Source organism: Schistocerca piceifrons, chromosome 2 (assembly GCF_021461385.2).
Source record: "Schistocerca piceifrons isolate TAMUIC-IGC-003096 chromosome 2, iqSchPice1.1, whole genome shotgun sequence".
Taxonomy (NCBI): Eukaryota; Metazoa; Arthropoda; class Insecta; order Orthoptera; family Acrididae; genus Schistocerca; species Schistocerca piceifrons.
In genome coordinates, this window is record NC_060139.1 from 660151928 (window position 1) to 660165324 (window position 13397).

At 43.3% G+C, this 13397-nt stretch overlaps 1 protein-coding gene across 1 annotated transcript in view; it reads left to right on the plus strand.

The window, feature by feature from the left end:
* The window catches only part of LOC124776691 (pH-sensitive chloride channel 2-like), an 85262-nt gene that overhangs the window by 3869 nt on the left and 67996 nt on the right, over positions 1-13397 (plus strand). Inside the window, exon 2 of the mRNA XM_047251794.1 lies at positions 887-1052. Within this exon, the coding sequence (XP_047107750.1) occupies positions 887-1052 (166 nt within the window). The remainder of the gene's footprint in view (positions 1-886; positions 1053-13397) is intronic.

The following is a 13397-nucleotide window of genomic DNA, read 5'->3' on the forward strand; positions in this document are numbered from 1 at the left end:
TAAAGTCGGCTGTAGAACTGGCCTGTGCGCTAACTTGTCTCGTAAGACCACCCGAGCGGCGGCGCTCGGTCTGCTAGCGTCGACAGTGGCGACTCGCGGGTCCGATGTGTACTGACGGACCGCCGCCGATTTGAAGCCTACAACCTAGCAAGTATGGTGCCTTGCGACGACACCACATAAAGCATACGAGGCATAAAAACACAGTGAAGGTGCTTAATACCATTAGATCAAACATCTTTGGTCAGAAACCATTAAAAGCTGGCCGGAGTGGCCGAGCGGTCCTAGGCTCTTCAGTCCGGAACCGCGCGACCGCTACGGTCGCAGGTTCGAATCCTGCCCCGGGCATGGATGTGTGTGATGTCCTTAGGTTAGTTAGGTTTAAGTAGTTCTAAGTTCTAAGAGTTAAAGTTATTTTCATCTTGAAGAGAAACATTTATATTCTGTTATCCACGCTACGGGTTGAATGGCGCATCACATGCTTTAAGCGCCCTCAAAGAGAACGGGCGGCGTCGAGATAAGAAATCATGCTACATCTACATCGTTACTCTACAGTTCACACTTAGTGCCTGACAGAGGGTTCTTCGCACCACCTTCAGACTATTTCTCTACCATTCCATTCTCCAACAGCGCGTGGGAAAAGTGAACACTTAAACTTTCCTGTTAGAGCTGTGATTTCTGTTATTTTGTTACTATGATTATTTCTGCCTGTGTAGGATGGCGACAATCAAGTACTGCGCAGTAGAGACACGGCATAAGTGAAACACAACAGGTGGGGAAAAGGTTTCTTGTGGCACAACCCCTTAGCTAGTAAGTTGTGACTGCGCACGCGCACAAATGCACAGCAGGTGCCGGCGCGCAACCGCAGTGAATGGGTGTTGTTGCGCAGGTGCGTGCCGCTGTCCGCGGACCTCTCGCACGTGGAGCTGGTGCGCCGGCTCACCGACTCGTGCCGCTACGACCGCCTGATGCGACCCGGCAACGTCTCTCGCCCGCTCGACGTCTTCGTGCGCGCGCACGTCTTCCTCTTCCAGTCCGCCGAGGGCCAGACCCTGGTACGTGCCGCGCAAGCTTTCCACCTTACAGGCAATATTAAGAGGAGGTAAAATTTCTGTTGAAAAATAAGTTAGTAAGTCAGTTTATGATAATGAACTATTTTCCACATTCAACATTTTGTTAATCTGGGATCAATAAGTCTTTTATTTCACAAATCTGTCACCATTTCAATACACATGTTTTGGCGCCTAGTTTCAAGATTTACTTATTGAGGCTACACTAAAAGTACATGATCTTAATGACAACCATCTAAAGTTGGCAATGCGAGCATCACACAGACGATAGATGAATGTCACAATACAGGGTGTTGCAAAAAGGTACGGCCAAACTTCCACATTCCCCACACACAAATAAAGAAAAGATGTTATGTGGACATGTGTCCGGAAACGCTTAATTTCCATGTCAGAGCTCATTTTAGTTTCGTCAGTATGTACTGTACTTCCTCGATTCGGCGCCAGTTGGCCCAATTGAAGGAAGGTAATGTTGACTTCGGTGCTTGTGTTGACATGCGACTCATTGCTCTACAGTACTAGCACCAAGCACATCAGTACGTAGCATCAACAGGTTAGTGTTCATCACGAACGTGGTTTTGCAGTCAGTGCAATGTTTACAAATGCGGAGTTGGCAGATGCCCATTTGATGTATGGATTAGCACGGGGCAATAGCCGTGGCGCGGTACGTTTGTATCGAGACAGATTTCCAGAACGAAGGTGTCCCGACAGGAAGACGTTCGAAGCAATTGACCGGCGTCTTAGGGAGCACGGAACATTCCAGCCTATGACTCGCGACTGGGGAAGACCTAGAACGACGAGGACACCTGCAATAGACGAGGCAATTCTTCGTGCAGTTGACGATAACCCTAATGTCAGCGTCAGAGAAGTTGCTGCTGTACAAGGTAACGTAGACCACGTCACTGTATGGAGAGTGTTACGGGAGAACCAGTTGTTTCCGTACCATGTACAGCGTGTGCAGGCACTATCAGCAGCTGATTGGCCTCCACGGGTACACTTCTGCGAATGGTTCATCTAACAATGTGTCAATCCTCATTTCAGTGCAAATGTTCTCTTTACGGATGAGGCTTCATTCCAACGTGATCAAATTGTAAATTTTCACAATCAACATCTGTGGGCTGACGAGAATCCGCACGCAATTGTGCAATCACATCATGAACACAGATTTTCTGTGAACGTTTGGGCAGGCATTGTTGGTGATGTCTTGATTGGGCCCCATGTTCTTCCACCTACGCTCAGTGGAGCACGTTATCATGATTTCATACGGGATACTCTACCTGTACTGCTAGAACATGTGCCTTTACAAGTACGACACAACATGCGGTTCATGCACGATGGAACTCCTGCACATTTCAGTCGAAGTGTTCGTACGCTTCTCAACAACAGATTCGGTGACCGATGGATTGGTAGAGGCGGACCAATTCCATGGCCTCCACACTCTCCTGACCTCAACCGTCTCGACTTTCATTTATGGGGGCATTTAAAAGCTCTTGTCTACGCAACCCCGGTACCAAATGTAGAGACTCTTCGTGCTCGTATTGTGGACGGCTGTGATACAATACGCCATTCTCCAGGGCTGCATCAGCGCATCAGGGATTCCATGCGACGGAGGGTGGATGCATGTATCCTCGCTAACGGAGGACATTTTGAACATTTCCTGTAACAAAGTGTTTGAAGTCACGCTGGTACGTTCTGTTGCTGTGTGTTTCCATTCCATGATTAATGTGATTTGAAGAGAAGTAATAAAATGAGCTCTAACATGGAAAGTAAGCGTTTCCGGACACATGTCCACATCACATATTTTCTTTCTTTGTGTGTGAGCAATGTTTCCTGAAAGTTTGGCCGTATCCTTTTGTAACACCCTGTATACATGTGCTCACTATGCAAGTCGGAATCAAGTTACTTGAGAGTGAACCAGTCGGTTCCAAACTAGAGGCCAAAATACGAGGGTCACTCAATAAGTAATGCCCCACATTTTTTTAAGTCATTAATATACATAGACAAACGTCCTTGTTGGTGCTTCACATTTGATGTTTGTTCTGTGCGCCGGTAAAATTTCGAACCTTTCTGGTAGATGGCAGAGCCGTAGTACAGCGTCAAAGTGGTGCCTACATACGACTCACGTTACAAGCAGCGTGCTGTTATTGAATTCTTGCGTGCAGAAAAAGAAACCGTGGTGAACATCCATAAACGTTCCTGTGCAGTGTATGGCGATGCTGCAGTTGATAGGAGTACAGTTGGGCGATGAGTAAAGAAAGTTACAGCCTCAGGAAATGCAGAATGAGAGCTCCTTGATCAGCCACACTCGGGACGTCCTGTCACAGCCACAGCTCTAGATATGCTAAATTGTGCTGATGCCATTATTCGTGCCGACCGGCGAATCACAACTCGACTATTGGTTCTACAGTTGTTGGTCAGCATTGGAAGTGCGTCTGTAATGATCGAGACTCTCGGATATTCAAAGATGTACTCACGATGGGTTCCATGAATGCACACAGTGGATCACAAAATTCAAAGAAAGGCCATTTCTTTTGAATTGTTGGAGCGCTTTGAGACCGACGGATCGTTACGGGGGACGAAAGCTTGATGCACCACTTTTCGCCTGAAACAAAAAGGCAGTCTACGAAGTGGCATCATCCTCACTTTCCACAAAAGAACAAATTCAGGACAACCCCTTCTGCCGGAAAAGTCACGTAACAATCTTCTGAGATTTTGATGGCGCCATTCTCGTGGATGTGATGCCAAGAGAGTCAACCATCGATTCGGAGACACGCGTGAAGACTGAATAAACTCAAGATCCGTTCCCGACGTGCTCGATCGGACATTAATCCGGCAGAAATCTTGCTCCGGCATGATAATTCACGCCCACACACAAGTCTGAGAACCCGGAATACATCGCCAAATTGGATTGGACATCATCCCCTCATACACCCTACAGTCCAGACCTGGCATCCTCGGACTTCCATCTCTTTCGGCCGCTTAAAGATTCTCTACGGGGAACACACTTTGAAGATGACGAGAGTGTCAGTCAGGCAGTGAAAACATGGCTACGCTTACAAGACAAGAGCTTCTACCAGCAGGGAATACATGCTCTTCCACAGCGTTGGCGTACGGCCAGAGAAAGTGAGGAAGATTACGTAGAAAAATAGAACATGGACGAGACTTGTTGATGTATATTGTCACCAAATTCTGACTCTTATTAACAATAAATATGTTCTGAGAAAAATATCTGGGGCATTACTTATTGAACGACACCCGTATATGTACTGCAACTGCAACAATTTATAATAAACACTTCACGAAATGAACTATTTATCTGAGAATAAAATGCACATGAGAAGCAAGTTAAATTTTGGAATTCGATCTTTTAGTATGCTTTTATTAACATTTTCAGAACATAGTTAACCTGTGATGTTTGTCTTTCTTTTTTTCTTGATCCTCTTTTTTAGCTCAGTTTATGAGCTCTGAGTTGCACTATACAGTGAAAAGTTGTATAAATTTTCAAATAAAAAAGAAATCCTATTGTTAGCCAACAAAGCCTTGTGCTTCAAAAAACGTCTCTCTACTTCAGCTAATACAAGAGGAGCACATTTCAAAAGGACAATCTAAATGAATGTGAGAGAACTTTTCATTCGACAACATCATTGAAATGTAACGCAACTCATGATACCCTTAATTTCTTTTCTAACACCTTTTTCATTTTCTTTGAGACGTTTTTCCCCACTTTACAACAAACAGCTTATAATTTATGCACAGTTTTTTTCACTTGTTCTGTCTACTTCACTAGTGGCCTTTCTGATTGCTTAGAGCAGTTGACGCAGCAGGGGTAAATCCGATAATTTGATTTTATGTACGGAAGTTCGCCTGAAATTTCAGCATTAGACATTACTTCGTGGGCTATTCCAGTTGTAGCGGCTTCGCTGCTATCGAATGAACCGATGATGCTTTTCACAACGTTGAAGTTCTAGCATCAAAAGTTGCAAATGTCAACCCAGAACCGCCACCTTTTCAAACTGGTGGATGATGGTAACGAAATGTCAGGAGCCATCAACTTAAATTCTGTAATACGTGTAGGGGCATACAAAAATATCTATTTGACACACACCAATAAGATTATTAACATCACTGAATTTACTACGAATCTCTTTTGTGGTGTGCTGAGATACACGCAAGAAGAGTTTGCTACAATTGGTAGCATAAGTACGGTGGGCGTCCGTCCGCAGCAAACCAATTACGCTGCCCGCGGGAATCATCCCCCCCCCCCCCCCTCTCCCCTGGAGCAATAGTGCCAGCTGGAAAAGAGACGCGCGTTTAAGCAACCGTGCACTAGCAGAAGTTATGAGCTGCAAGTTATAATTCAGTCCGAATCTTGGTATGGAGTTCCTGCGGAACGTTCGTCGTGTTTTCAAGCCTTCAAGTCGTCGTGGGAAATAGAATCAGTGGCTGATTGACAGTAGTTAGTCTTCAGTAGAAACAGAACAGTGAATAGAATAATCGTGTGTGGACAGAGACCGCCTGTCTAGGGAGTTAACTGAGTAGTGTTAGTTTGGAACTGTTCTTCGACTAGTACATCAAGACAGAATATTACTTTTCTTCCGACTTTAGTTCAGAGAACATTATTTAGTTTGTGTTTATGGAACTACAGTCAACGCAAGACAGACGGGCTAAACTTACAGTTGCTGTAACCAGCTTTACCAAAGTTGAGTAATATATTTTACTATTCTCAATTCTGCCTTAGTTTCATTGTGGGTGTGCTGCCCTGGAACCCACACATCCGTCTACAAGGACACCTTTATTAGTCTTTTTCAGCGGCAACGAGATTGTTCATCAAACTCGACGTTCCCAGTCCACAACATCCCCTGCAACTCAATGTAAGGCGTGCGCTATACAAATCAGATGCGCCATTGTACTGTATAATACTTTAAGTGAGTCGGCAGCTTTCATCATGTAAGGCACAGCATCCGTTACGATGAGTAGTATCATGCTTTACGCCTTTGGGCCATGGGATACCCATAAATGTGTCGAACAATTTACTAACGGTGGAAAAAATTACTTTTTAAAAATGTTCTCAGTTTATTACAAAACTTTCGCCTGGACCATCCTCTTCCAAGTTCACACAATGAATGGTATTTGCAATATATCTTTTCATAGAGTCTGTGGTTTCATCAGTTGATACCCATACGATTTTATTTGCAACCTGTTGTCTCATTTGTTTCATTGTTTGCACATGTCTTTGGTTGATGTCGTCCTTTCTTAATGTGGAAGATTCAGGAAGATATTTCCCTGTGTGTGTTTAGTCAGAATTCACGAAATTTTTGATGGTTCAGTTTACTTAAGGGAATGTCAGCACAAAGGAAAACTTGATAAGTCATATTCTGGGACATCAAGCGATCACCAAATTAGTATTGGAGGGAAGTGTGTGGGATAAAAATTGTAGAGGGAGACCAAGAGATGAATACAGTAAGCAGATTCAGCAGGAAGTAGGTTTCAGTAGTCACTTAGAGATGAAGAGGCCTGCGCTGGATAGAATAGCATGGAGAGCTGCATCAAATCAGCCTTCGGACTGAAGACCAAAACAACAACAATGTACATTACTGTTCCACGCTCCCAGCCATTGCCTTTGTCATAATTACTTCTACTGCATTCCTTATTTTAAATTGTCCTTGTGAGTAAGTTCACTTACGCATTCATCTGACTGCAACTTTGCACATCCTTCCTATGTTATCTCTAAAATTCCTGCAGAGTTCATACTATTCGTTTCCAACCCCCTTTTAACATTTTCTAGTTTTATTGCTTGTAGCAGTGTACATGCATTCCAAGTACCAATGCTTGTTTTTCTGCGGTCATTGTGTCTCCTTTCAAGCTGCTCCCCCACAGAGATCCGAGAGGTTGACTGTTTTATCCATATATTGATTTAATATAGTAGGGAGCCATATTTCGCATATAACGTTTCTAACATATCATTTCCTGGCCCCGCAGGTGTGTGCGTGCATAAGGGGGAATTTAAAGTAGACTGGAGCAGCATTGAGAATTTGAATCGAGAAGGAGGCGTGCCAGAGTAATCTGTGCAGGTGTGTGAACCGCAGTGCCATGGCGGCATAACACACCTGCCTAGTAAGAAGGAGACCTTGATTAGATTCCCCGCCTTGGTATAAATTTTCACTCCCTGATTCACTCTATATATGTGAAATCATATCTGTATGAGACCATTAAAGTCTCTAAAATTGAGTCACTTCAGAGTAATTATAGTGTAACACATGATCTTACGAAGACATTTCCACAGGTGACCAGCCGATATATGATAAACTTACTAATGCAAGGCATCAAGGAGCAACCAGATTCATTCAAAGCACAAGACAATCGAAGATGTATCAGAAATGCCTTCATGAATAAAACATATGCGAGAGACTCTGAATAATTTGGGTAACTCAGTTTTGCAGACTGTTCTAATTTTCTCATGAATATTCACGTTCTGTTCTGTTTTGTTTCTTCCATACAAAGGACTAAACCTTAGCATTTCCAGATAGCAGTCATTTGAACATCGTTAACATGGCGTTAACATACATGAGGAAAACCTTGCCAAGTATGCCCCAGGCATGAGTCAGCTTAAGGAAAGAGGTTTACTAGTAATCGATGTAGATGTGATGAGTTTGATCATCATCTCTCTGCCATTCTGGGGCGGAATGAGTCAATTACTACATCCTCAGTCACAACAAAGATAGAGTAATACGCCGGCCGGAGTAGCCGAGCGGTTCTAGGCGCTTCAGTCCGGAACCACGCGACTGCTACGGTCGCAGGTTCGAATCCTGCTTCGGGCATGGATGTGTGTGCTGTCCTTAGGTTAGTTACGTTTAAGTAGTTCTAAGTTATAGGGGACTGATGACCTCAGATGTTAAGTCCATAGTGCTCAGAGCCATTTGAACCATTTTTTAGAGTAATACGTTGGTGTTGTTCTTGCAACTTGCTAAGAACGGATGTGGCTCGCGAAACTGGAGATGTGGGTCGGATTCTGATTAACTTCACGAGAAGAAAGAAATAATGTAGCAAAATGTGACAGTAGTGCCTCAGACGCAGAGAAAGTAACCGAAAATTAGGAATAGAGGGAAAATATCGCTCCAGAGAAACGATTACTATTACAAGAGACAAAAGAAATGGACAACAAGCAGAAAAAATGCCAAAGGAGCGTATATTACGAAAGTTTCCGAAAAGAAAGACGGCACAAATTAAATCGTATGATAAATCGAATTATAGAGAACAATAGTAGATCGAACTTTACGAGAAGGCCTTGGCCATGTTTTGGAAGCATTTGTGGTTCTGGCTGAATTTAATACTTAGTGAAGTTTGCAGTGATTTCAGGAAACATGATTCGGGTTGTTTGAAAACCATGTGGAAGTTGCTAATTTTAGAATTGCCTAGTTGAAGCCCGATGATGCAGAATCAGTCAACTCAATTTGCCAAGAGTTTCGATTACATAAGAAAGGTAGCACAGTGGTTCAGTGCCAGATTACAAGTTCATGGGTCCAGAGTTCGACGATCACTCTTTTCTAGGATTTATTTGATCACTTAACGTTGTTTTCATCTGTGTCAATTATTTGTTAATTTGGAAAATGTCAAGTTGCACCATGCTTGGAGTCAGCGTTAAATGTAGCTCCCCGTATAACTGGATGGATAAGTCAGCTCAGAGATCGGAAAGGTAAGAGCATATCACCTCCAACAAGAATGTGCCTAATAAATCACTGTAGTATTCAAACCCGGCCTCTCGATTTTTAAGGAAACATATTTTATGTGTATCAAATCAAACATTTTCTATTTGACTTAAATGGTCACTTACGAAAAACTGTCACGCAAGTGGTGGTCATTCTCTCGAATACAGTTTTCAACTGCCGGCCGGTGTGGTCGTGCGGTTCTAGGCGCTTCAGTCTGGAACCGCGTGACCGCTACGGTCGCAGGTTCGAATCCTGCATCGGGCATGGATGTGTGTGGTGTCCTTAGGTTAGTTAGGTTTAAGTAGTTCTAAGTTCTTGGGGACTGATGACCACAGATGTTAAGTCCCATAGTGCTCAGAGCCATTTGAACCATTTGAACAGTTTTCAACTGTCTTACAGAATTTGGTCGGTCAACACAGTTGTCTAATTGAACCCAGCTCTCCTTGAAAGGTAGCTTTCAGCTGTGGAGTTCCGTAACATAGCCGCACTCTTTCAAATTCCTCCACATGAATAAATAAGCGGACATATTTGGTGACCGTGGTGTCCACGGCACGTCACAAAAACAAGAAATTAAGCGTCCAGGAAAATGTTCCTCAAACTGTCACGGGTGTATTTTCAGCGTGCGATGTTGCACAATCCCATTGAAAAATACTCCTCTTGTTTATCTGTCGTCTCATCAATTCTCGCAGAAAGGACATGTTCAGCAACTGTATGTAACTTTCGGAATTCTGTCACTGTTATACATCCATCCCTCAAAAAAAAAAAATAAGGCCCCATTATACCAAAATCAGCTATGGCACACTACACAGTCGCACATGGAGAGTGAGGAGTTCCTTTATGAACTACGCTAGGCTGATCAGGGGCCCAAAAACAACAGTTCTGCTTGTTGACTGACCCATTTAATTGAAAATGCGCCCCATCGCTCATAGATACGTATTATTATATTTGGATCAGCTCCGAAGATCATATGCATATGCACAGTAAAGTCTTCTCATTGTTGAAAGTTCCTTTGATTTCATCTCCTGACCCATCGTCACTTTATATCGAAGAAACTTTAAATCCTGTCGTAAGAGTTTTCTCAACACACTGTCTCAGACGTGCCTCTCACACAATGTCGATGTTTTCAGGTGCCCCTGCTTTTTTTGCCAACACCAGGTGGCTTCTCCTTAGAATGTTCCCTTTTGAACTGACAGCTGGAACCCATCGCAGAATCGCATTGCAACCTGGAGCTGTGCGATTAAATGGCGACGTTGCAACGTCAGACTCAGTGCTCAGGACACAGGTCTCGTGCGCGAACGTGCGATGCTCTTTCGCTCACTCTTCCATTGCTACTCAAATGGCCGACAGTCCCAAAGTTAATAACGTATGTGCCGCCTCTTTCTCAGCGCTGACAGCAGTCGGATAGACAATCTAAAAACGTCCGTTTACTATATGACGTTCTGTAGTTCAAATTTCCCACTCTGACGTGACGGTAAGATAATGAGTTCATGTTCCGTTTCAGTGAAAAAATAGAATGGCCCAATAAGTTGTTAGCAATGTGTTGCGTATATTTAACAACTTGAACAGGACCTAACTGAGAAAATTTATATGAGAGGACTTTTCTCAAGCCAAGTAACATTTATTGAATGTTGTGGTACGCATCAAAGTGACGCAGATACATGAAACTTTTTTTTTTCAGCATAGTCACCAACGCTCTGTAAACAACGCTTAGAGTGACGTACCAATCTTTCATTTCTTCGACAGTAAAAATCGGCTCCTTGGTCACGAAGCCACTTGAAAATGTCCTCATCCCTGGAAAATCTCTTTCCCAGTTTTCCGCAAGTGTTTTTTTTTTCAGTTTGGCGAAAAGATGGAAATAACTTGGGGCAATATCTGGATTGTATGACGGATACTTCTACTTCTAAACATCCCACCGAAAATCTTCTGTCGCCTCATTAGTTCTCGCAGAAAGTCGAAGCCAGCGTAAGAAAAGTTTCCGAAACTGCAGACGATCTCGGACGATTGAATGATAGCCCAGTCAACAAAGACCAAAACAGATCGATAAACAGAAAAAAATCGTGTAATCGCAAATTTATGTACAGTGGTCGGGTGTAAGCGTTGGAGCGGGGGTGAGGGTTAAAGGTCACTTTATTGCGATTTTCTGGAATTACTCAAAAAATTTGACTTGTAGGGGAAATGTTTCACAATCCAAAATTAAATGACGTTAAATTTCCTGCAAAAATGTTTTCGTTTTTTCTCGCTAGGGCTAATAGTTTCCATTGCAGGGAATGTAAAATCGCAGATTATTAAAAATATTGTGCAACGGCATAAAATTAAGTGTTTATCTCTAAATGAAGAGGGTTAAAAACAAGTATTAATGTGTGTACCACGTCCAAGTGCAGCAGATCTGTATTAAAGGATAAAAACTGTATCTCGGGTGTAAAAGGGTGGAGGGGGCGCGGGTGTAAGGTAGAAGTGCGAGGGAAAATAGGTTGCTAAATTGTGTTCATGCACTTGTCTCCTTCATAGGCCTGCAAACTGAAGATCTAGACGGTGATTGCCCAATCTACCTACTCCACAATGTCACAAGCAGGAACTACAGGATGTTTCGATATGTCCGGGAGTCTTTCAATAAAATGCCGTAACACTACATGGAATGCAGATACGAGTTGCTAACAACACAAACGCAAAGAATGCATATGGACAGAAACTGAGTAAATTTCTGCACACTGTTGTGCATTGCTAGAGGGGAAACTGATTCTTAGTCATCCTGCACAGCAGGGAAACGCAACTTCCCCCACCACGAACACTGCTCGCCTTGCAGTTTACAGACAGACTATACCGCCCCAACATTTACTATCAAGTTCTGTTCGCTAAACTTGTTTTTATATAATGGAGTTTATTGAGTTTATTAGGTGTAATTGTTAAGTGAGCTATTCGGTAAAAAAAACTCAACAACTGGAGCTGTCAGCCATCTGCCACACTGAAGAGCTTGTTACAAGTGTAACATGCTTTACTTTCAATGTGTATTCGGCAGTGTCTCCACCATCAATGTCTGGAACACTGTTCACAGGATGCATCACCCCCGCCTCAGCTCTCCCAACATCTGAAGAGGAGCAGAGGCATTAATTGTCTCACTCCGCGTCTTAAGTAGGTCACACAGGTGTCACAGAACTTCAGATACTTCAGTATAAGCAAGCATCGTATTGCAGAAGATTACTGTTCTAGACTTGAACACGATCAGTCCCATTCCGCCAGACATATTCACACTCACGTTGGAAGAAATACTGCGAATGTGTGGTAAGTGGCTGCACCCGGTGCAGCCTATTCTACAATTCCTAATGAAAAAGATTCATCTACCAATAATACAGATAATAGTGCGAGAACTGCGGTAAGTTTCTGGTCATTCATTAATTCATCACCAAGTGACTACAACACAATTACTTGGCTTTACAATATGCTGTCAACAGTAGATAGCAGCAAGGTGCTACATTTACCAGTCCAACCCCTTTCCCCTCAACATCACCTAGGTCACCGACTACACCACAGTTATAAATTAAACGCGTCTGAGCCATTATTTGTAGGAACGTATTTTATATAAAACCTTACTTTACACCTGCAAATAAGTACTCATTTAAGAAACCACAAATAACTCTGGTACATAGAGACGTGTTTAGTGAAGTTATTTTGCCTGTTCACATAAGAGAACCGAACAGCAAATGCTGGGGAGATATAGTATCTCTGCAACTGAATATCAAGCAGTGCTCGTGTTGGAGGAAGTCGCCTTTCCCGGGAGACCACCGCAGCTGCCGTACCAAAAATGTTCAAATGTGTGTCAGATCTTATGGGACTTAACTGCTAAGGCCATCAGTCCCTAAACTTACACACTACTTAACCTAAATTATCCTAAGGACAAACACACACGCCCATGCCGGAGGGAGGACTCGAATCTCCGCCGGGACCAGTCGCACAGTCCGTAGCTGCCGTACCGAATGACTAAGAATCAGGTTCCCCTCTAGCAGTGTAGAACAAGGTGCAGATATTTGTGTCCATAAGTGTTATCTGCATTAGTATTATTGGTAACTCATATCTGTATTCCATGCAGAGTGGTTGGAAATTCCCGTTACGAACTTCTAGAACATGTAGAGGGTAGTGAGTACATAACATTTTGAATAGGAACCCATGTCCGGAAACGTATCGTTTCCGTTCTACGACAGTTTCAATGCAGATGAATATCTCATCCACACCCACGTGAGGAATATACTTAGGCGTGACCCAGTACAATTGTTGCAATCCATTTGAAAAGAATACTGACTCGTTCCGTTATTACTTACGCGTTTGCATTACAACTTACACCTTATGGTTTACATTGGTCGACAACAAGAACCCAACATCTACGGCACCATCCGTAACGTACCGATGCATTACAACAGCTGCTCGATGTTCCGACCACCAACGTTGTTACACATATTGTACCTATATTCTGATACACTCTCTCCATCCCACCTGGTGTCTCTTCAATGTCTTGTGCAGTGGCCAGAACTCGTGCCAGCAGATCTTTCTCTGTCTCTACAGTTGTCTCATAAATTAGGCTCTTCATACGACCCCCCACGAAGTAGTCCATAGGGGTTAAATCCGGCGATCATGG